This window comes from Bubalus kerabau, chromosome 3, assembly GCF_029407905.1.
Source record: "Bubalus kerabau isolate K-KA32 ecotype Philippines breed swamp buffalo chromosome 3, PCC_UOA_SB_1v2, whole genome shotgun sequence".
Classification (NCBI taxonomy): domain Eukaryota; kingdom Metazoa; phylum Chordata; class Mammalia; order Artiodactyla; family Bovidae; genus Bubalus; species Bubalus kerabau.
The window spans coordinates 51,187,115-51,208,291 of NC_073626.1; the positions used below are offsets into that span (position 1 = coordinate 51,187,115).

The following is a 21,177-nucleotide window of genomic DNA, read 5'->3' on the forward strand; positions in this document are numbered from 1 at the left end:
CTTCCTAAGGCCCACTTGACTTTGCAATCCAGAATGTCTGGCTCTGGGTGAGTAACCACACCATCATGGTTATCTCGGTCATTAAGACCTTTTTAATACAGTTCTGTGTTTTCTTTCTATCTGTTTTTTTGTCTCTTCTGCTTCTATTAAGTTGTTACCATTTCTGTCCTTCATTGTGCTCATCTTTGGATGAAATATGCCTTTGATATTTCCAGTTTTCTTAAAGAGATCTCTGGTTTTTCCCCTTCTGTTATTTTCCTCTATTTTTTTTGCATTGTTTATTGAAGAAGGCTTTCTTTTCTCTCCCCACTAGTCTCTGGAATTTCATGTTCAGTTGGATGTACTTTCCCCTTTATCCCTTTCTTTTCACTTCTCTTCTTTCATCCACTATCTGTAAAGCCTTCTCAGACAACCATTTAGCCTTCTTGCTTTTCCATTTTTGGTATGGTTTTGTTTGCTGCCTCCTATACAATATCACAGATCTCTGTCCATAGTTCTTTGGGCATGCTGTTCACTAGATTTAATCCCTTGAATCTACTCTTCACCTCCATTGCATATTCATAGGAGATTTGGTTTAAGTCATACCTGGCTGGCCTTGTGGCTTTCCCTGCTTTCTTTAATTTAAACCTGAATTTTGTTATGAAAAACTGATGATCTGAGACACAGTCAGCTCTGGATCTTGTTTTTGCTGATAGTATACAGCTTCTTCATCTTCGGCTACAAAGAATGTAATCCATCTGATTTCGGTATTGACCACTTGGTGATGTCCACATGTGAAGTCATCTCTTGTGTTGTTGAAAATTCATGCACAATTCTGTTAGCTTTTGCCCTGCCTCATTTTGTACTCTAAGGCCAAACGTGCCTGTTACTTCAAGTATCTCTTGACTTTCTACTTTTGCATTCCAGCCCCCTATATTGAATAGGACATTTTTGTGTGTGTTAGTTCCAGGAGGTCTTCTAGGTCTTCATAGAACTGATCAACATCAGCTTCTTTGGCATCTGTGGTTGGGGCATAGACTTGAATTACTGTGATGTTGAATAGTTTGCCCTGGAACCCAACCAAGATCTTTCTGCCACTTTTGAGGTTGTACACAAATACTGCATTTTGGACTATTTTGTTGATTATGAGGTTACTGCATTTCTTCTATGGAATTCTTGTCCACAGATATACACAATAGTATATATAAAATAAATAACTAAGAAAGACCAACTGTATAGCACAGGGAACTCTATCCAATACTCTTCAATGACCTATAGGGGAAAATCATCTAAAAAGGTTTGGATACATGTATATATATAAATGATTTACTTTACTTTATACCTGAAACTAACCCAACGTTGTAAATCAACTATACCCCAATAAAATCCTTAAGAAAAACACAAATTTGATGACAACTGCAATAAGACTCTTCAAAATATTTACATACACTTACAAAATAAAAATTTTGTATCAAAATGTATTCTTTTGCTACCTAACAAATTACCTCAAAACATAACATTTTCTCACCTTTTATGTAAATGAGGAATTGGGAAGAACCTTAGATGGGTGGTTCTACTTTAGAGTCTCTGAAGAAGCTGTAAGCATTGCCAGGATTTACTGGGGGCAGAGCTTCTGCCTCCAGAGTGGCTTTCTGACAGGGCTGTTAGGAGAGCACACTCAGGGCAGGGCAGCTGACTCTCCCCAGACCTGCAACCCCACTGCGAGGGTCAAGACTAACCCCTAGCCTCCTGTGACTTAGTCTCGGAAGTCATCCACCATCACCTCTGCTGTAGTCTAGTCACTGAAACTCTGTGAGCTCTCTGGGCTTCATGACGTGACCCTGCCTGCCTCCACCACCTCATCATCTACCATTTTCTCATGTATAACCTCTCCTTTAATCATGCTGTCCTCTGACAGCTTCTTATGATTCCATATTCTTTCCAGTCTCAGGAGCTTTGAACTCGCTCTTCCCTCTGCCTGTAAAACTTAGCTGCCAGATATTCGTGAGCACACCCCTGTACTTAATCCAGGTCTCTGATAAGCTATTACTTCCTCAAAGAGGCTTTTCTAAGTCACCCCTTCTAAATATCACACCATTCCCCCCACTTTCTTGATGTTATCCTGCATTGTTCTTTGAATCACTTATGCCTATGCCAGTTATATATTAATTTACTTATTCTTTCATTCCTACCTCATTTGTCTAGAGGATTCAAGAGCAAAGGGGTTCTGACTACATCAGAGTGCATCTAGTTCCTGGAATGGTGCCTGGCACACAGAAGGGCTGAGTGAGAGAGAGGGTGAGGGACTGGTGTTGTCATAAAAAATGTGAGCTTTTTTGGAGAAATGTCTATTTAGTTCTTTGGCCCATTTTTTGATTGGGTCGTTTATTTTTCTGATATTGAGCTTCAGGAGTTGCTTGTATATTTTTGAGATTAGTTGTTTGTCAGTTGCTTCATTTGCTATTATTTTCTCCCATTCTGAAGGCTGTCTTTTCACCTTGCTTATAGTTTCCTTTGTTGTGCAGAAGCTTTTAATTTTAATTAGGTCCCATTTGTTTATTTTTGCTTTTATTTCCAGTATTCTGGGAGGTGGGTCATAGAGGATCCTGCTGTGATGTATGTCGGAGAGTGTTTTGCCTATGTTCTCCTCTAGCAGTTTTATATTTTCTGGTCTTACATTTAGATCTTTAATCCATTTTGAGTTTATTTTGGTATATGGTGTTAGAAAGTGTTCTAGTTTCATTCTTTTACAAGTGGATGACCAGTTTTCCCAGCAGCACTTGTTAAAGAGATTGTCTTTTCTCCATTGTATATTCTTGCCTCCTTTGTCAAAGATAAGGTGTCCATATGTGTGTGGATTTATCTCTGGGCTTTCTGTTTTGTTCCATTGATCTATATTTCTGTCCTTGTGCCAGTACCATACTGTCTTGATGACTGTAGTTTGTAGTAGAGCCTGAAGTCAGGCAGGTTGATTCCTCCAGTTCCATTCTTCTTTTTCAAGATTGCTTTGGCTATTCGAGGTGTGTTTTTTTTGTTGTTGTTGTTTTGTTTTTTTGTATTTCCATACAAATTGTGAAATTATTTGTTCTAGCTCTGTGAAGAATGATGTTGGTAGCTTGATAGGGATTGCATGGAATCTATAGATTGCTTTGGTTAGTATACTCATTTTCAATATATTGATTCTTCTGATCCATGAACATGGTATATTTCTCTATCTATTAGTGTCCTCTTTGATTTCTTTCACCAGTGTTTTATAGTTTTCTATATACAGGTCTTTAGACTTATATACAGATGGCTAACAAACACATGAAAAGATGCTCAACATCACTCATTATCAGAGAAATGCAAATCAAAACCGCTATGAGGTACTATTTCATGCCAGTCAGAATGGCTGCCATCCAAAAGTCTACAAGCAATAAATGCTGGAAAGGGTGTGGAGAAAAGGGAACCCTCTTACACTGTTGGTGGGAATGCAAACTAGTACAGCCACTATGGAGAACAGTGTGGAGATTCCTTTAAAAACTGGAAATAGAACTGCCTTATGACCCAGCAATCCCACTGCTGGGCATACACACTGAGGAAACCAGAATTGAAAGAGACACATGTACCCCAATGTTCATCACAGCGCTGTTTATAGTAGCCAGGTCATGGAAGCAGCCTAGATGTCCATCAGCAGATGAATGGATAAGAAAGATGTGGTACATATACACAATGGAGTACTACTCAGCCATTAAAAAGAATACATTTGAATCAGTTCTAATGAGGTGGATGAAACTGGAGCCAATTATACAGAGTGAATTAAGCCAGAAAGAAAAACACCAATACAGTATACTAACACATATATATGGAATTTAGAAAGATGGTAACAATAACTCTGTATGCAAGACAGCAAAAGAGACACAGATGTATAGAACAGTCTTTTGGACTCTGTGGGAGAGGGAGAAGATGGGATGATTTGGGAGAATGGCATTGAAACATGTATAATATCATATAAAAAACAAATCGCCAGTCCAGGTTCAATGCGGGATACAGGATGCTTGGGGCTGGTGCACTAGGATGACCCAGAGGGATGGTACAGGGAGGGAGGTGGGTGGGTGGAGGGGTTCAGGATGGGAAGCACGTGTACACCCATGGTGGATTCACGTTGATGTATGGCAAAACCAATAAAATATTGTAAAGTAATTAACATCTAATTAAAATAAATAAATTTAAATTAAAAAACAAAACAAAAACTGAAAATACGCTTAAAAAAATTATGTGAGCTTTGAGATTCAAATCCCTGTACATTGCATTGCTAGCCATGCAACTGGGGATATTAATCTTGGGGTTTCCTTTTTGTATACTAAAGTAATAACTGGGACTGTTATATTGAGTTAAAGTGAGGTTTGAGTGTTACCATAGATACAATTGCTGCTGCTAAGTTGCTTCAGTTGCATCCGACTCTGTGCGACCCCTTAGACCGGCAGCCCAACAGGCTCCACTGCCCCTGGGATTCTCCCGGCAATAATACTGGAGTGGGTTGCCATTTCCTTCTCCAATGCATGAAACGGAAAAGTGAAAGTGAAGTCACTCAGTCGTGTCCGACTCTTAGCGACCCCATGGACTGCAGCCTACCAGGCTCCTCCATCCATTGAATTTTCCAGGCAAAGAGTACTGGAGTGGGGTGCCATTGCCTTTTCCGACAATACATACAAATTACTTGGAAAATTCCTTGCCCTGAGTACAGAGCTGAGGAAATAGGATAAGCAACCGACTTACTGTCCAAGCTTTCCAGTAAGTCACATGGCCTTTGTCAGAGTGATGCTTCATGGACCTACATCCAAGCAGCAGGTTAGAGATGTGAACTTCTTTCTCGCTTTCCTGTGTGGTGACATTATAGTTGCTCAGCAAGCAGAAATATATATCCTGCACTGTTCTGTTGTGTGCAATTCTATGTGTGTTTAACTTAAGAACTAAAATCAAACCTTGCATGCATTCAAAGTAGGACTGTGCCTGAAATATATTCAGAACACATTTCAATAAAATACTCTCTTCTTTCGAAAAGACACTAACCTTAATTTGTAAGACTTTGTGTCTGGCAGTTAACAAGGTTAAAAAAAGAAGGGAACTTGCACTCCTGCTTTTCATGAAGTGCAATCGTCCACCCTTAGATGACAATACTATCCAAAGTTAATGTGTTTTTGATGATGTTTCAGCAGATTTATTCCACATCCTATACTTGTTATTACTGGCATAATATTCCTCATTCGTTTTTTCATTTTGGTCCACTTTTTTATTTAAATCAATATGTATGAGAGCATTTAAACACATGCAAAATGGTATGTGATCCCCTTCATGGATCACAGCCTTGTGGTGAAGGGGCTTGAATAACTCAGTGAAGCTATGAGCCACAAGCAGGACCATTCAAGACGGACAGATCATAGTAAAGAGTTTTGACAAAATGTGACCTCTGGAGGAGAAAATGGTAAGCCACTCCAGTATTCTTGCAAGGAGAACCCCATGGACAGTATGAAAATGTAAAAAAAAAAAAAAAAATGACATCAGAAGATGAGCTCCATAGGTCAGAAGGTGTCCAATATGCTACTGTGGAAGAGTGGAGGGCAAATACTAATAATTCCAGAGAAAATTAAGCAGCTGGACAAAGTGGAAAAGATGCTCAGTTGTGGATGTGTCTGGTGGTAAAAGTAAAGTCTGATGCTATAAAGAATAATTGCATATAAACCTGGAATGTTATGTCCATGAATCAAGGTAAATAGGATGTGGTCAAGCTGGAAATGACAAGAACACCAGTATCTTAGGAATCAGTAAACTAAAATGGACAGAATGGGCGAATTTAATTCAGATGACTTACTTTGCCAACAAAGGTCTGTCTAGTCAAGGCTATGGTTTTTCCAGTAGTCATGTAAAGATGTGAGTTGGACTGTGAAGAAAGCTGAGTGGAGAAGAATTGGTGCTTTTGAACTGTGGTGTTGGAGAAGCTCTTGAGTGTCCCTTGGATTGCAAGAAGATCCAACCAGTCCATTCTAAAGGGGATCAGCCCTGGGTGTTCTTTGGAAGGAATAATGCTGAAGCGGAAACTCCAGTACTTTGGCCACCTCATGCAAAGAGTTAACTCATTGGAAAAGACTCTGATGCTGGGAGGGATTGGGGACAGGAGGAGAAGGGGACGACAGAGGACGAGATGGCTGGATGGCATCATCGACTCAATGGATCTGAGTCTGAGTGAACTCTGGGAGGTGGTGATGGACAGGGAGGCCTGGTGTGCTGCAATTCATGGAGTCGCAAAGAGTCAGACATGACTGAGGGACTGAACTGAACTGAACTGAACTACTGTGGGTAAGAATCCGTTAGAAGAAATGGAGTAACCTTCATGGTCAACAAAAATGTTTGAAATGCAGTAACTGGGTGCAACCTCAAAAACAACAGAATGATCTCAGTTTGTTTCCAAGACATACTAACATCACAGTAATCCAACTCTATGCAGCAACTACTGATGCTGAAGAAGGTGAAGTTGAACAGTTCTATGAAGACCTACAACATCTTCTAGAATTAACATTAAAAAAGATGTTCTTTTCATCATAAGGGATTGGAATATAAAAGTTGGAAGTCAAGAGATACCTTGACTTCAAGGTCAAAGGCAAGTTTAACCTTGGAGTACAAAATGAAGGAGGACAAAGGCTAACAGACTTGTCAAGAGAAAATATTCATCACAGCAAACATGCTTTTCCAACAACCCAAGAAACGATCCTATATGTGGACATCACCAGATGGTTAATATTTAAATCAAATTGATTTTGCTCTTTTGAGATGAATGGAAAAGCTCTATACCATCATCAAGCTGACTGGAGCTGACTGTGGCTCAGATCTTGAGCTCTCATTGCAAAATTCAGCCTTAAATTGAACAAAGTAGAGAAAACTACTAGACCTTTCAGGTATGACCTAAATAAAATCTCTTATGATTATACAGTTGAGGTAATGAACAGATTCAAGGGATTAGATCTAGTAGACAGAGTAACTGAAGAACTATGGGTTGAAGTTAATAGCATTGTAGAGGAGGCAGTGACCAAAACCATGCCAAAGAAAAAGAAATCCAAGTGGTTGTCTGAGGAGGCTACAAATGGCTGAGGAAAGAAGAGCGGTGAAAGGCAATGGATGAAAGGAAAGATACACCCAACTGAAAGCAGAGATCCAGAGACTAGCAAGGGAAGATAAGATATGCACAACATTTATACTCAGTTGTGTCCAACTCTTTGTGACCCCATTGACTATACTGTCCATGGAATGCTCCAGACCAGAATACTGGAGTGGGTAGCCTTTCCCTTCTCCAGGGGATCTTCCCAACTCAGGGATCGAACCCAGGTCTCCTACATTGCAGGCGGATTCTATACCAGCTGAGACACAAGGGAAGCCCAAGGAAGATAAGAAGGTCTTCTTAAATGAGCAATGCAAAGAAATTGAGGAGAACTATAGAATGGGAAAGACTAGAGATCTCTTCAAGAAAATTTGAGATTCAAGGGAACATTTCATGCAAGGATGGGCATGATGAAGTATGGAAAGAGTAAGGACCTAACAGAAGCAGAAGAGATTAGAGGAAGTGGCAAGAATAAACAGAAGATCTATACAAGAAAGTTCTTAATGCCCTTGGTAACCACTGGTGTGTTCAATCACCTAGAGCCAGATATCCTGGTGTGTGAAATCAGTTGGGCCTTAGGAATCATTACTACAAACAAACCTAGTGGAGATGATGGAATTCCAGCTGAGCTATTGAAAATTCTAAAAGACGGTGCTGTTAACGTGTTGTGCTCAATATTTCAGCAAATTTGAAATATTCTGACAGTGCCCACAGGACAGAAAATGTAAGTTTTCAATCCAGTCTCAGAGAAAGCTAGTGCCAAAGAATGTTCAAACTACTGTACAATTGTGCTTATTTCACATGCTAGCAAGGTTGTGCTTAAAATCCTTCTATCTAGGCTTCAGGGGTACATGAACTGAAAAGTCCAGTTGTATAAGCTACGTTTCAAAGAGGCAGAGGAAACAAATCAAATTGCCAGTGTGCATTGGATCATGAGGAAAGCAGGGAATTCAAGAAAAAAATATCTACTTCTGCTTCATTGACTACGCTAAAACCTTTGACTGTGTGGATCACAACAAACTGTGGAAAATTCTTAAAGGAATGGGAGTACTGGACCACCTTACCTGTCTCCTGAGGAACCTGTATGTAGGACAAGAATCAACAGTTATAACCGGACACGGAACAATGGACTGATTCAAAATAGGGGAAGCAGTACGTAAAGGCTATATATCATCTTCCTGCTTATTTTACTTCTATGTTTAGTACATGTAAAGATGAGCTGGATGAATTACAAGCTGGAATCAAGGTTGCCAGGAGAAATATCAATGACCTCAGATATGCACCACTCTAATGGCAAAAAGTGAAGAGGAACTAAAGAGCCTCTTGATGAGGCTGAAAGAGGAAAGTAAAAAAGATGGCTTGAAACTCAACATTCAAAAAACTAAGATCATGTCATCTTGTCCCATCACTTCATGGCAAATAGAAACAGAAAAAGTGGAAGCATTGACAGATTTTATTTTCTTGGCCTCCAAAATCTTTGTGGACATTAACTGTAGCCATGAAATTAAATGATGCTTGCCCCTGGAAGGAAAGTATAACAAAACTAGAGAGCATATTAAAAAGCAGAGTCATCGCTTTGGTGACATATTTCATATGGTCAGAGCTATAGTTTTTCCAGTAGTCATGTAAGATATGAGAGTTGTACTGAAAAAAAGGCTTAGATATGAAAATTTGATGCTTTTGAATTAGTGGTGCTGAATAAGACTCTTGACAATCCCTTGGACTGCAAGGAGATCAAACCAGCCAATCCAAAAGGAAATCGGCCCTGAATATTCCTTGGCAGAACTGTTGCTGAAGCTCTAATATTTTGGCCACCTCATTCAAAGAGCAAACTCACTGGAAAAGTCCCTGATACTAGGATATAGTGAAGGTAAAAGAAGAGGGTGGCAGAGGATGAGATTGCTAGATAGCATCACCAACTCAATGGACACGAATTTGAACAACCTCCAGGAGATAGTGGAAGACAGAGGAGCCTGGCATGATACAGTCCACGGGGTCTCAAATAGTCAGACACTACTTCTCACAACAATACAAGAACAATATGTTATTAGTCTAATTCAGCAAACTTTTAAGTATGATTAATGGATTTACCCTCATGTTAAGTGTCCCTGAATACATGGTGTAATCATGTGAAATACAACATTGGCTTCATGGTCTTACATTTGAATAATGGGATAGAGTTCTATGAAGGCTTGTGTCCAGCTGCAAGTACAAGGAAATAGGATGATAATAACTAACATTTATCATGCTATCATGCCTTTATTATGTGCATGTAATGCTCTAAGTTATTTTAATGACTTGATTAATTTAAGCCTCACAAGAACTTTATGGAGATTTTAAACCCATTTTTAGAAGTGTTCAGCGTGACAGAAAATTTAAGTAAAATGATTAAATGAACTAGCTAAGGGAAAGAATTAGACTACTTCTTGGCATATAGAAACTTTGTAGAAAGCAATAGCTATCATCATCCCTGATGCCAAGTGCTATACAGCTAACAGGTGACAGGTACAATACTGTGTCAGGAGGTCTGTTAAGTTTAGAATATACTAAGATTTGATAAAATTTGAATGCCATTTAAGGGTTGGTGGATGGGTTGTGAGCAGGAAAAGATGAGGCCCAGAGTGCAACATTGATTTGTTCACAGCCACAGGGTTAGGACATGCCTGGTGTGAGGGCTGAAATGTACTGACTGAATGTATGACATGAGAAGTAAGTGATAGGTGGGGGCCTGAACAGAGCTCCCTGGGAGCTGTATGTTCTGTGGGGAGAGGACTGGTGAGCTGACACTTAGGGCAGAGTGGTATCTGATGGTTTCAGTTTTAGTATGTTCAGGGTCTTAAAATGCATTAATAGTAATTAAAATAGCTAACTGTATTATGATGTATCTTGTTGAAAACCACTTTGATTATTTTATAATCAATTTTACCATTTTTATTTCATTCACCAAAATAATTACTTGTGTAGGTGGTTTAAATTACTTGCAAATTTTTACTAGTAATTTATCCTCAGTGGATCTGAAATATTCTTGCCTACAATGAAAAGGAACATATTATTCCATGTTTAAGAACCACTTCCCATGTCTTAAGTTATCCACTCGATCTGCTGACCTTGTATCTGAGTGATCCATTATTTACATCTGCTTTCCTGCCATCATTGTTCACATGTAAGGTTCCAATAGGATAAGGAATATGTCAAGACTGTATATTGTCACCCTGCTTATTTAACTTATATGCAGAGTACATCATGAGAAACACTGGGCTGGAAGAAGCACAAGCTGGAATCAAGATTGCTGGGAGAAATATCAATAACCTCAGATATGCAGATGACACCACCCTTATGCAGAAAGTGAAGAGGAACTAAAAAGCCTCTTGATGAAAGTGAAAGTGGAGAGTGAAAAAGATGGCTTAAAGCTCAACATTCAGAAAACGAAGATCATGGCATCCAGTCCCATCACTTCATGGGAAATAGATGGGGAAACAGTGGAAACAGTGTCAGAATTTTTTTGGGGGGGGCTCCAAAATCACGGCAGATGGTGATTACAGCCGTGAAATTAAAAGACCATTACTCCTTGGAAGGAAAGTTACGACCAACCTAGATAGCATATTCAAAAGCAGAGACATTACTTTGCCAACAAAGGTCCGTCTAGTCAAGGCTATGGTTTTTCCAGTAGTCATGTATAGATGTGACAGTTGGACTGTGAAGAAAGCTGAGTGCTGAAGAACTGATGCTTTTGAACTGTAGTGTTGGAGAAGACTCTTGAGAGTCCCATGGACTGCAAGGAGATCCAACCAGTCCATTCTAAAGGAGATCAGTCCTGGGTGTTTTTTGGAAGGAATGATGCTAAAGCTGAAACTCCAGTACTTTGGCCACCTCATGCAAAGAGTTGACTCATTGGAAAAGACTCTGATGCTGGGAGGGATTGGGGACAGGAGGAAAAGGGGACAACTGCTGAAGTCCAGCTCCAGCAGCCAGGGAATCAACCTGAAGAGATGGACAATGTTGGCGAGAAAAATGAGGCAGCCTCTCAGTTTTCTTGGACTGCCTATTTATTTCAAGTTCAAGATTATCTGTTATACTTTTACAAAAACATTAGGTCAGAGGTTTGACATTTTCAGTTCCCCCTCACCCAGATTTATTATCTCCATAAATCATTGTTGCTCTTCAAACAGAGTTCCTGCTTCAGTGATTCTCTCGGAATCAGCTTTACCATCTATTATCTACTTCCTCTTATGTGTCCTATAGTTAACTTGTGATTACATTGTAATTCATGCTACATTCCTCAGTTTACTACTTATCTTCCTAAATCCTGTTTGCGCCTAACATCCTGAGCTCACTATCTCTTAAAAGAGCTTCTAGCTATAGTGTCTCTAAAAAATCCTAACTTCTATAAGCTATAGTAAAATATGCTAACTTTACAACATTCCTTATATCTTTAACTTCTAACTATTTTAATTATTTCTAAGCCCTAAATTCAGTAAATTCCTCTGCCATAAACATTTTCCTCACAAATAGGCTTCAGATAGCAATCCGTCCCATGGCCTCAAGCTGTGGCCTATGTGCTCATCCTGGAACACTCTTTTGTAAAAGTCCTTAAACAAATGTCAATGATTAACTTTATTAATTATTCTCTGAGCACAGCTGCAGAAGGCTTTGTGCCTTCTCATGCTCCTCTCAAGAACAGTAAGCACCTTAATATTCCTTTTCAGTCAACTCAGCCAAGAAGAGGAAAAAACAAGTCAGAATTACAAGGCCTAACTCCTTCATCCCAGGTCCGTGCCTGAGGAATGAGGAGAGGGGGCTGGGGCCATGCCTCCATTTTGTCAGTAATGCCTAAAGTGGCTCCCGAGAGACGACAGAGGATGAGATGTCTGGATGGCATCATGGACTCAATGGACGTGAGTTTGAGTGAACTCTGGGAGTTGGTGATGGACAGGGAGGCGTGGTGTGCTGTAATTCATGAAGTCACAAAGAGTCAGACATAACTGAGTGACTGAACTGAACTGAACTGAAGGTTATCCCTCTTATCATTTAAGCTCTGACTTATAAGAAATGACCCATTTCATTTTTCTTTGGTGAAAAACACAGGGCTTAGAGATTAATTTCTATCTTGTTAGTCACTGGGCTAAGTACAGAGGCCATGAAATTAATTAAAATAAACCTTCTGTTCAGTTTATAATATATAGAGAGACAGATATGAAACATTATGACCTCAAAACAATGTGATAATTATTGCCAGAGAAGTAGATACAAAATGCTAGTTCACATAATGCCATCACTTGATAGATGTACTTTACTCAAAAAAATAAAAAAAGAAGTAACTGAGGCTAATTAACTTGCTTAATAGGAAGAGGGACTTCCCTCATAGCTCAGTCATTAAAGAATCTGCTTGCAATGCAGGAGACCTGAGTTCAATCCCTGTGTTGGGAAGATCCCCTGGAGAAGGAAATGGCAACTCACTCCAGTATTCTTTCCTGGAAAATCACATGAACAGAGGAGACTGTCAGGCATGACAGTCCATGGGGTTGCAAAAGTCAGACATGACTTAGTGACTCAACCACCACAGCAAGTGACAAAGCTATTTTAGCACTCAAATTTGACTCCAAAAACTACAAACAGAGTTCAAAAAATTTTAAATTAGTAGAGATTGTTGATTTAATAGTTATTAATGCAGAATATTAAATTTTTAAATAAATAAATTTTTAAATAAATTTTTAAATAAAAAAAGATTTTAAAATAAAGTGGTGAGGGAGTGACTGCCCAATATTATTTGACTCTTTGTGACCCTATGGACTGTAGCCCACAAGTCTTCTCTGTCCATGGGATTTTCCCGGCAAGAATATTATAAGTGGGTTGCCATTTCCTCCTTCAGGGGATCTTCCTGACTCAGGGATTGAACCCAAGTCTCCAGCATCTCCACCTTTGCTGGCATATTCTTTAACCCTGAGCCACTGCTGAAGCCCTAAAATAAAGTGGTCTTTATCAGTTATTTATGAGATAGATTTGAGAGAGTTTATTATTCTACTATATTGTACTCCATTTTATTAGCACTAATCATTAAAGATTTGATTCTGCATTCAAATTCAAAAAGGAGGAAACATTTTTTCTTAGAAACTAAAAGTTTAATTTGAAGGCGGAGCAAGTAATATAACTTTGATGTCCAGTTCTAACTGTTGCTTCCTGACCTGCATACAGGTTTCTCAAGAGGCAGGTCAGGTGGTGTGTTATTCCCATCTCTTAAAGAATTTTCCACAGTTTATTGTGATCCACACAGTCAAAGCCTTTGGCATAGTCAATAAAGCAGAAATAGATGCTTTTTTGGAACTCTCTTGCTTTTTCCATGATCCAGCAGATGTTGGCAATTTGATCTCTGGTTCCTCTGCTTTTTCTAAAACCAGCTTGAACATCTGGAAGTTCACGGTTCATGTATTGCTGAAGCCTGGCTTGGAGAATTTTGAGCATTACTTTAATATCGTGTGAGATGAGTGCAATTGTGAGGTAGTTTGAGCATTCTTTGGCTTTGCCTTTCTTTGGGATTGAAATGAAAACTGACCTTTTCCAGTCCTGTGGCTACTGCTGAGTTTTCAAAATTTGCTGACATATTGAGTGCAGCACTTTCACAGCATCATCTTCCAGTATTTGAAATAGTTCAAGTGGAATTCCATCACCTCCACTAGCTTTGTTTGTAGTGATGCTTTCTAAGGCCCACTTGACTTCACATTGCAGGATGTCTGGCTCTAGGTGAGTGATCACACCATCATGATATCTGGGTCATGAAGATTTTTTTGTGTAATTCTTCTGTGTATTCTTGCCAACTCTTCCTAATATCTTCTGCTTCCGTTAGGTCCATACAATTTCTGTCCTTTATCGAACCCATCTTTGCATGAAATGTTCCCTAGGTGTCTCTAATTTTGTTGAAGAGATGTCTAGTCTTTCCCGTTCTGTTGTATTCCTGTATTTCTTTGCATTTATCCCTGAGGAAGGCTTTCTTATCTCTCCTTGCTATTCTTTGGAAATCTGCATTCAAATGCGTATATCTTTCCTTTTCTCCTTTGCTTTTCACTTCTCTTCTTTTCACAGCTATTTGTAAGGCTTCCTGAGACAGGCATTTTGCTTTTTTGCATTTTTTTTCCCTTGGGAATGTTCTTCATTCCTCTCTCCTGTACAATGTCATGAACCTCCGTCCATAGTTCTTCAGTCACTCTGTCTATCAGATCTAGTCTCTTAAATCTATTTCTCACTTCCACTGTATAGTCGTAAGGGATTTGGTCGTACCTGAATGATCTAGTGGTTTTCCCCACTTGGTTCAATTTAAATCTGAATTTGACAATAAGGAGTTCATGATCTGAGCCACAGTCAGCTCCCGGTCTTGTTTTTGCTGACTGTATAGAGCTTCTCCATCTTTGGCTGCAAAGCATATAATCAATCTGATTTTGGTGTTGACCATCTGGTGATGTCCATGTGTAGAGTCTTCTCTTGTGTTGTTGGAAGAGGGTGTTTGCTATGACCAGTGCGTTCTCTTGGCAAAACTCTGTTAGCCTTTGCCCTGCTTCATTCCGTATTCCAAGGCCACATTTGCCTGTTACTCCAGGTGTTTCTTGACTTCCTACTTTTGCATTCCAGTCCCATATAATGAAAAGGACATCTTTTGGGGTGTTAGTTCTAAAAGGTCTTGTAGGTCTTCATAAGACTGTTCAACTTCAGCTTCTTCAGCATTAGTGGCTAGCGTGATGACTGCTCCATTTCTTCTAAGGGATTCTTTCCCAAAGTAGTAGATATAATGGTCATCTGAGTTAAATTCACCCATTCCAGTCCATTTTAGTTCGCTGATTCCTAGAATGTCAATGTTCACTCTTGCTGTCTCCTGTTTGACCACTTCCAATTTGCCTTGATTCATGGACCTAACATTCCAGTTTCCTATGCAGTATTGCTCTTTACAGTATTGGACATTGCTTCTATCACCAGTCACATCCACAACTGGGTATTGTTTTTGCTTTGGCCCCATCCCTTCATTCTCTCTGGCATTATTTCTCCACCTATCTCCAATAGCATATTGGTCACTTACCAACCTGGGGAGTTCCTCTTTCAGTATCATATCATTTTGCCTTTTCATACTGTTCATGGGGTTCTCAAGGCAAGAATACTGAAGTTGTTTGCCTCTCCACCATGACCCGTCCATTTTGGGTGACCCCCTCATGGCATGGCTTAGTTTCATTGAGTTAGACAAGGCTGTGGTCTGCGTGATCAGATTGGCTAGTTTTCTGTGATTATGATTTCAGTATGTCTGCCCTCTGATGCCCTCTCGCAACACTTACCATCTTACTTGGGTTTCTCCTACCTTGGATATGGAATATCTCTTCACTGCTGCTCCAGCAAAGTGCTGCCGCTGCATGTTACCTTGAACGTGGTCATTTCTCCTGACCTTGAATATGGAGTAGCTCCTCCCAACCCTCCTGTACCTACACAGCTGCCACTCCTTGGACGTGGGGTAGCTCCTCTTGGCTGTTGCCCCTGACCTCGGACATGGGATAGCTTCTTTGGGCTGCTCCTGCACCATTGCAGCCTGGCGCTCTAGGTCACCGCCCCTGACCTTGGGCGTGGGGTAGCTGCTCTCAGCGTCATTTCTGGGTGGTCCACCATGCTTCTTCGTGGTCCATCACAGCCGCAGAGCTTCTGCATGGTGCACAGTTAAATAGAGGTAGATAAGGAAGATTTATATATGTTAAAGTTTAGCTGCAAGGGGAAAAGAACAGTAGGAAAATCGAACAAAGGGATAAATTAGAAAAAAATATTAATTGGTTTAAAAAATTTTAAAAGGAGAGAAAAAAAAAAAAAAAAAGAGAGAGAGAGAGAGAGAGAGAGAGAAGCTCCACAGATCTGCAGAAGCCCAACGTAGAGGCAGAGGTTTATGGCAACAATAAAAAATGTGACTGGGGGGAAACAAAAAAAAAAGCTCAAAAGTTTAATCGGATTTATCAGTGCCAATAAAATCAACAATTACAAGACGGGGGTGAGGGGAAGGCAAAAAATCCAAAAGAATCTGTAAAACACGTCAAAAAAATAAGAATAATAAATTATTTTCTTGAGTCACTGCTGTCAGAGTGCTTTCCCTCGCTGGGAATAACAGTCTACCTCACCTTCCTAGGATGCCCTACAACACTGTGCTGATCTCTAGACCTCCTGTGGAGGCTGCTCAGATTCTAATCTGGTCCTACTCCTCTGTGTTCTCGCTTCCAATGTCCACTGTTATCAGAGCTAGTGCATTTTCTTTTGTGGGGGCTCTCAATGTCCTTTTAGATATTCCATAGGCACAGAGTCTGATCTGTAGCTTGTACAGATGGTCTGAAGGTTTTGGATCTTCTTCCTTAGCCAAACTGCTCCCAGGTTTCAATTGTGATTTTATTTCCACTTCTGCATGTGGGTTGTCTACTTGGGATTAGCTCCTTAAACTACTCTGGAGGGTTTGGGTTTGCCTCTGTGAGGGCCAGGTGTGGAGATGGTGCAGCTGCTTGGATCACAGGGGTTTTGGCAGCACCAGGTACTCAGAGGGGGTTGGTGGCTAGGTTAGCAAGAAATACAGTGCTCTAAGAAGCCTATGGCAACCAGTATTGGCCAATATGCCCCAATATTCTTGCCTGGGGAACCCCTTCTCTGACAGGGAAGCCTGGCAGGCCATAGTCTACAGGGTTGCAAAGAGTCAGACAGGACTGAAGTGACTCTGCGTGCATAAACACAAGACTTCTTTTTTTTTTTTTTGCCTGTGGCAGCTCTTCCCCAGTGAGAGTTGAGCATGAAGGTGGTGCTGCTTCTTGGCTTGTGGGGACCCTGGTGGCGAAGAGTGTGCAGGGACACAGACTGGCTCTGTGGCAGGAGTTATGACCCTATCAGAGTCTTTTTTTCGAGCCTCTTGTAGCTGGGGATTGGAAGACCTCTCTGGCCAGTCTTTCTCTGTAGATCCACCCGTTCGGGCATTTAGAGGATTCCCTTGCCTGGGGTCCTTCTCTGTTGTTCTGAGTGTCAGTCGCAGAGAAGGGCCCCCCACTTGGGTTCTACTCTGTAGTTTGGCCCATCAGTCACTGAAAGGAGCACCATGGGTGGGGTCCTGCTCTGTAGTTCAGTGTGTCAGGCATTTGGTGGGCCAGCCTCTCTAATGTTCAGCTGCTGATACTTTCGTGTGGAGAGAGAGAGGCTATGGTGATGGCTCCACCTCCTACGCGTCACTCATCTGTATGACTTCCATGGCTGCCTAGCTTTGTTCCATTGGCATTTCCAACCACGGTCTTCTCCCTTGCATCCCCTCTATCCATCTCTCCACAGTCAACAGCAGCCCTCGCCCTGGGACTGCTCCACAATCCCTAAACTACAGTTCCCAGTCACTGCCGCTTCCGGGAGACCCTTGTTCCTGCCTCGTGTATGAATGACTGTGGCAAGGACTGTCTGATTCTCATTCCACTTAGGCTGCCACAGATCAACTGTTTCACTCTCAGCCTTAAATGTTTCTCTTCTGACTCAGACAATTGCCCCTCTGTGGGGATTGGACCCCTGCTGTTCAGTTCCCCCCACTGCCGAAGGCAGGTCCAGTCCTAGAATTAGTCCCCCCTAATTCCTTTGTCCCACCAAGTTTTGTGTGGATCTATGTTTTCTTTTTCACTGGTCAGGCACTGCTGCCCGCTCTCAGCTGATGTTCTGCATGCATTTCTGTATCTGAAGGTGGGTTCATGATGTATCCCTGGAAAGAGATGCACTCCACATCCGCCTACTCTATGCCATCTTCTTCTCCTGGGGGCATTCTTATAGGGAAAATTACCAGTTCTTCTTAAACCTCTAGGTAGGTAATTTCATGTTGCTGAATATGAGTGACATCAATTACAGATTTAATTCTTTATAGGACTATTTCATGATATCCCCTTTTTAATTGTATTTAAGTTTGTTTGGGGTATATGGTATCATACTATTTATCTCCCAGTTCAGTTCAGTTCAATTCAGTTCAGTCACTCCGTTGTGTCCAACTCATTGCAACCCCATGGACTGCAGTATGCCAGGATTCCCTGTCCATCACAAACTCCTGGAGTTTACTCAAACTCATATCCAGTGAGTCAGTGTTGAGATCCAACCATCTCATCCTCTGTCATCCCCTTCTCCTCCCGCCTTCAATCATTCCCAGCATCAGGGTCTTTTCAAATGAGTTAGTTCTTCCCATCAGGTGGTCAAAGTATTGGAGTTTCAGCCTCAGCATCAGTCCTTCCAATGAATATTCATGACTGATTTCCATTCGGATAGACTGGTTGGATCTCTCTTGCCGTCCAAGGGACTCTCAAGTGTCTCCTCCAATACCAGAGTTCAAAAGCACCAATGCTTGGCACTCAGCTTTCTTTGTAGTCCAATTCTCACATCCATACATGACTACTGGAAAAACCAAAGCTTTGACTAGATGGACCCTTGTTGGCAAAGTAATGTCTCTGCTTTTTAATATGCTGTCTAGGTTGGTCAAGCTATGCTTCTTGCTTCCAAGGAGCAAGCATCTTTTAATTTCATGGCTGCAGTCACCATCTGCAGTGATTTTGGAGCCTCCAAAAATAAAGTCTCTCACTCTTTCCACTATTGCCCCATCTATTTGACATGAAATGATGGGACTGGATGCCATGATCTTAGTTTTCTGAATGTTGAGTTTTAAGCCAACTTTTTCACTCTCCTCTTTCATTTTCACCAAGAGGCTCTTTACTTCTTCACTTTCTGCCATAAGGGTGGTGTCATCTGCATATCTGAGGTTATTGATATTTCTCCCTGCAATCTTGATTCCAGCTTGTGTTTCATCCAACCCAGCATTTCTCATGAGGTACTCTGCATATAAGTTAAATAAGCAGGGTGACAATATACAGCCTTGATGTACTCCTTTCCTGATTTGGAACCAGTCTCTTGTTCCATGTCCAGTTCTAACTGTTGCTTCCTGACTTGCATACAGATTTCTCAAGAGTCAAGTCAGGTTGTCTGGTATTCCCATCTCTTTCAGAATTTTCAACAGTTGATTGTGATACACACAGTCAAAGGCTTTGGCATAGTCAATAAAGCAGAAATAGATGTTTTTCTGGAACTCTCTTGCTTTTTCCATGATCCAGTGGATGTTGAAAATTTGATCTCTGGTTCCTCTGCCTTTTCTAAAACCAGCCTGAACATCAGGAAGTTCACGGTTCACATATTGCTGAAGCCTGGCTTGGAGAATTTTGAGCATTACCTTACTAGCATGTGATACACAGTCAAAGACTTTGGCATAGTCAGTAAAGCTGAAGTAGATGTTTTTCTGGAACTCTCTCGCTTTTTCAATGATCCAGCTGATCCAATTGATGTTGACAATTTGATCTCTTTTTCCTCTGCCTTTTCTTTACTACTTATCTCTATTCATCTATACTACTCTATTATAGATAATGAATGCTTTCTATTTTAAATTATGTTTTCTTAGGAACAATTTTGAATAAAAATGAAAAATTTAACCTCAAAATATACTTGTTCTCTTCATTCGTCCTAGGAAATTTATGCTTGCTTAAATATTTTTAAATATTTCAAGGGTATATTCTTTCTCAAATTTTGTTGGAAGATGTTAAATTTTAATCAGATGCATCCTTTTTTCACATTAGACCATATCTTCACTTTTTTTTTTTTCGCATTAGTCATATCTTCAATCACTGCTTTTTAGTTTCAGTTGAGAAGAGATCATTGTACAGACAATAGTGGCATTGATGTGGTTCACCAAGGTGCTGTTTCAGTCTTTTTCAAGATTCTTCAAAATCTTATTTAATAAGAGGAGTAATAAGAACAACCAGCGTATTTATAATGGCTTCACATTTCATTTAATGTTTTTCTTGTGAATTTTGTTTTCAGAAATTGAAAAATTTCAAGGTCCTGATGGAAAAAATGAAGATGAAGAAGAGAAATATCTTGATGTCATCAGCAACAAAAATATAAAGCTCTCAGAAAGGGTATTGATTCCTGTCAAACAGTATCCAAAGGTACTACAATATATGCTTTTTAACCTCATTGAATTAAAAAAAATGATGAAAATAAGATGATGTTTTATTCATTGCCTTTATGAAATAAATGTGCAAATCTTCATTTTATTAATATATACAAATATATGATACTAACATAGAAGAAGGAAAACTCTTTGAACGTATAATAATTTTCTACTGATGGGTGCAACACTTTATTCTGTGAATATAGGAAACATAATTAGATATTTTCATCATTTAACATGTAAGTAGTTCAGCAATTTGTCCAAATATGCTCAATCAATAATGTTTTGGCTCATGTTAAAATGTACATTTTATTATAAGAATGTAGAATTAATTCCACAAAATATACAGCATGAGGAAATAGCTGAGAATCTTTTTATCTAGGAAGGTAATATAAATTTTATTAGACACTTGGGTTGTAACCTCTACTCTTCTATATTCAGGGTCCATTTATATAATGATTATGATATTATTCTCTTGAAAATAACTTTTCATTAGATATTTTGTCATTACATGATGTTTTTATCACCAGAATCATGATTATAAAATATAGCATTCAATGGCTTGCTTTCATTATTTATGTTCATATATTCCAGTGGTTGAAAACAGTTTCTTATTTTTTTTTTTTTCCAAGTAAATTACCTAAGCAGAAAAATGGAAACTCAAAGACTTAAGCTGGTAGTTAACTTTCTGAAGAGTGTGAAGCAAAGCCCATGTAATTATCCTAAGAAGAAAGAGTACAGAAATAAATGCTATAGTTTACCAAATGGCTTCTAATATGATAAATTTTGGTAAATATAATTAAGTAGAAGGTGTGTTTATAATTATTTCAAATAAGATAAACTGTTAACAGCACATCAAACCATTTTAACTTTCAGGTGAGGTTTTGGATATGTAAGCTTTTGGATTTTGTGCTTATTTTGAGCTAGACTTACACTATTGCAAGATCAGCACATACAATGAATATGTATTTGTAATTTGCTGGTAAGTCACTTCAGTTGTATCCGACTCTGTGCGACCCCATAGACGGCAGCCAACCAGGCTCCCACATCCCTGGGATTC

The 21,177-nt window shown here is 39.8% G+C and overlaps 1 protein-coding gene across 2 annotated transcripts in view; it reads left to right on the top strand.

The window, feature by feature from the left end:
• The window catches only part of KHDRBS2 (KH RNA binding domain containing, signal transduction associated 2), a 703,180-nt gene that overhangs the window by 127,705 nt on the left and 554,298 nt on the right, over positions 1–21,177 (top strand). For both annotated transcript variants that reach the window (XM_055571819.1, XM_055571818.1), the window contains exon 2: positions 19,985–20,112. In XM_055571819.1, coding sequence (XP_055427794.1) covers positions 19,985–20,112 — 128 coding nt within the window. The remainder of the gene's footprint in view (positions 1–19,984; positions 20,113–21,177) is intronic.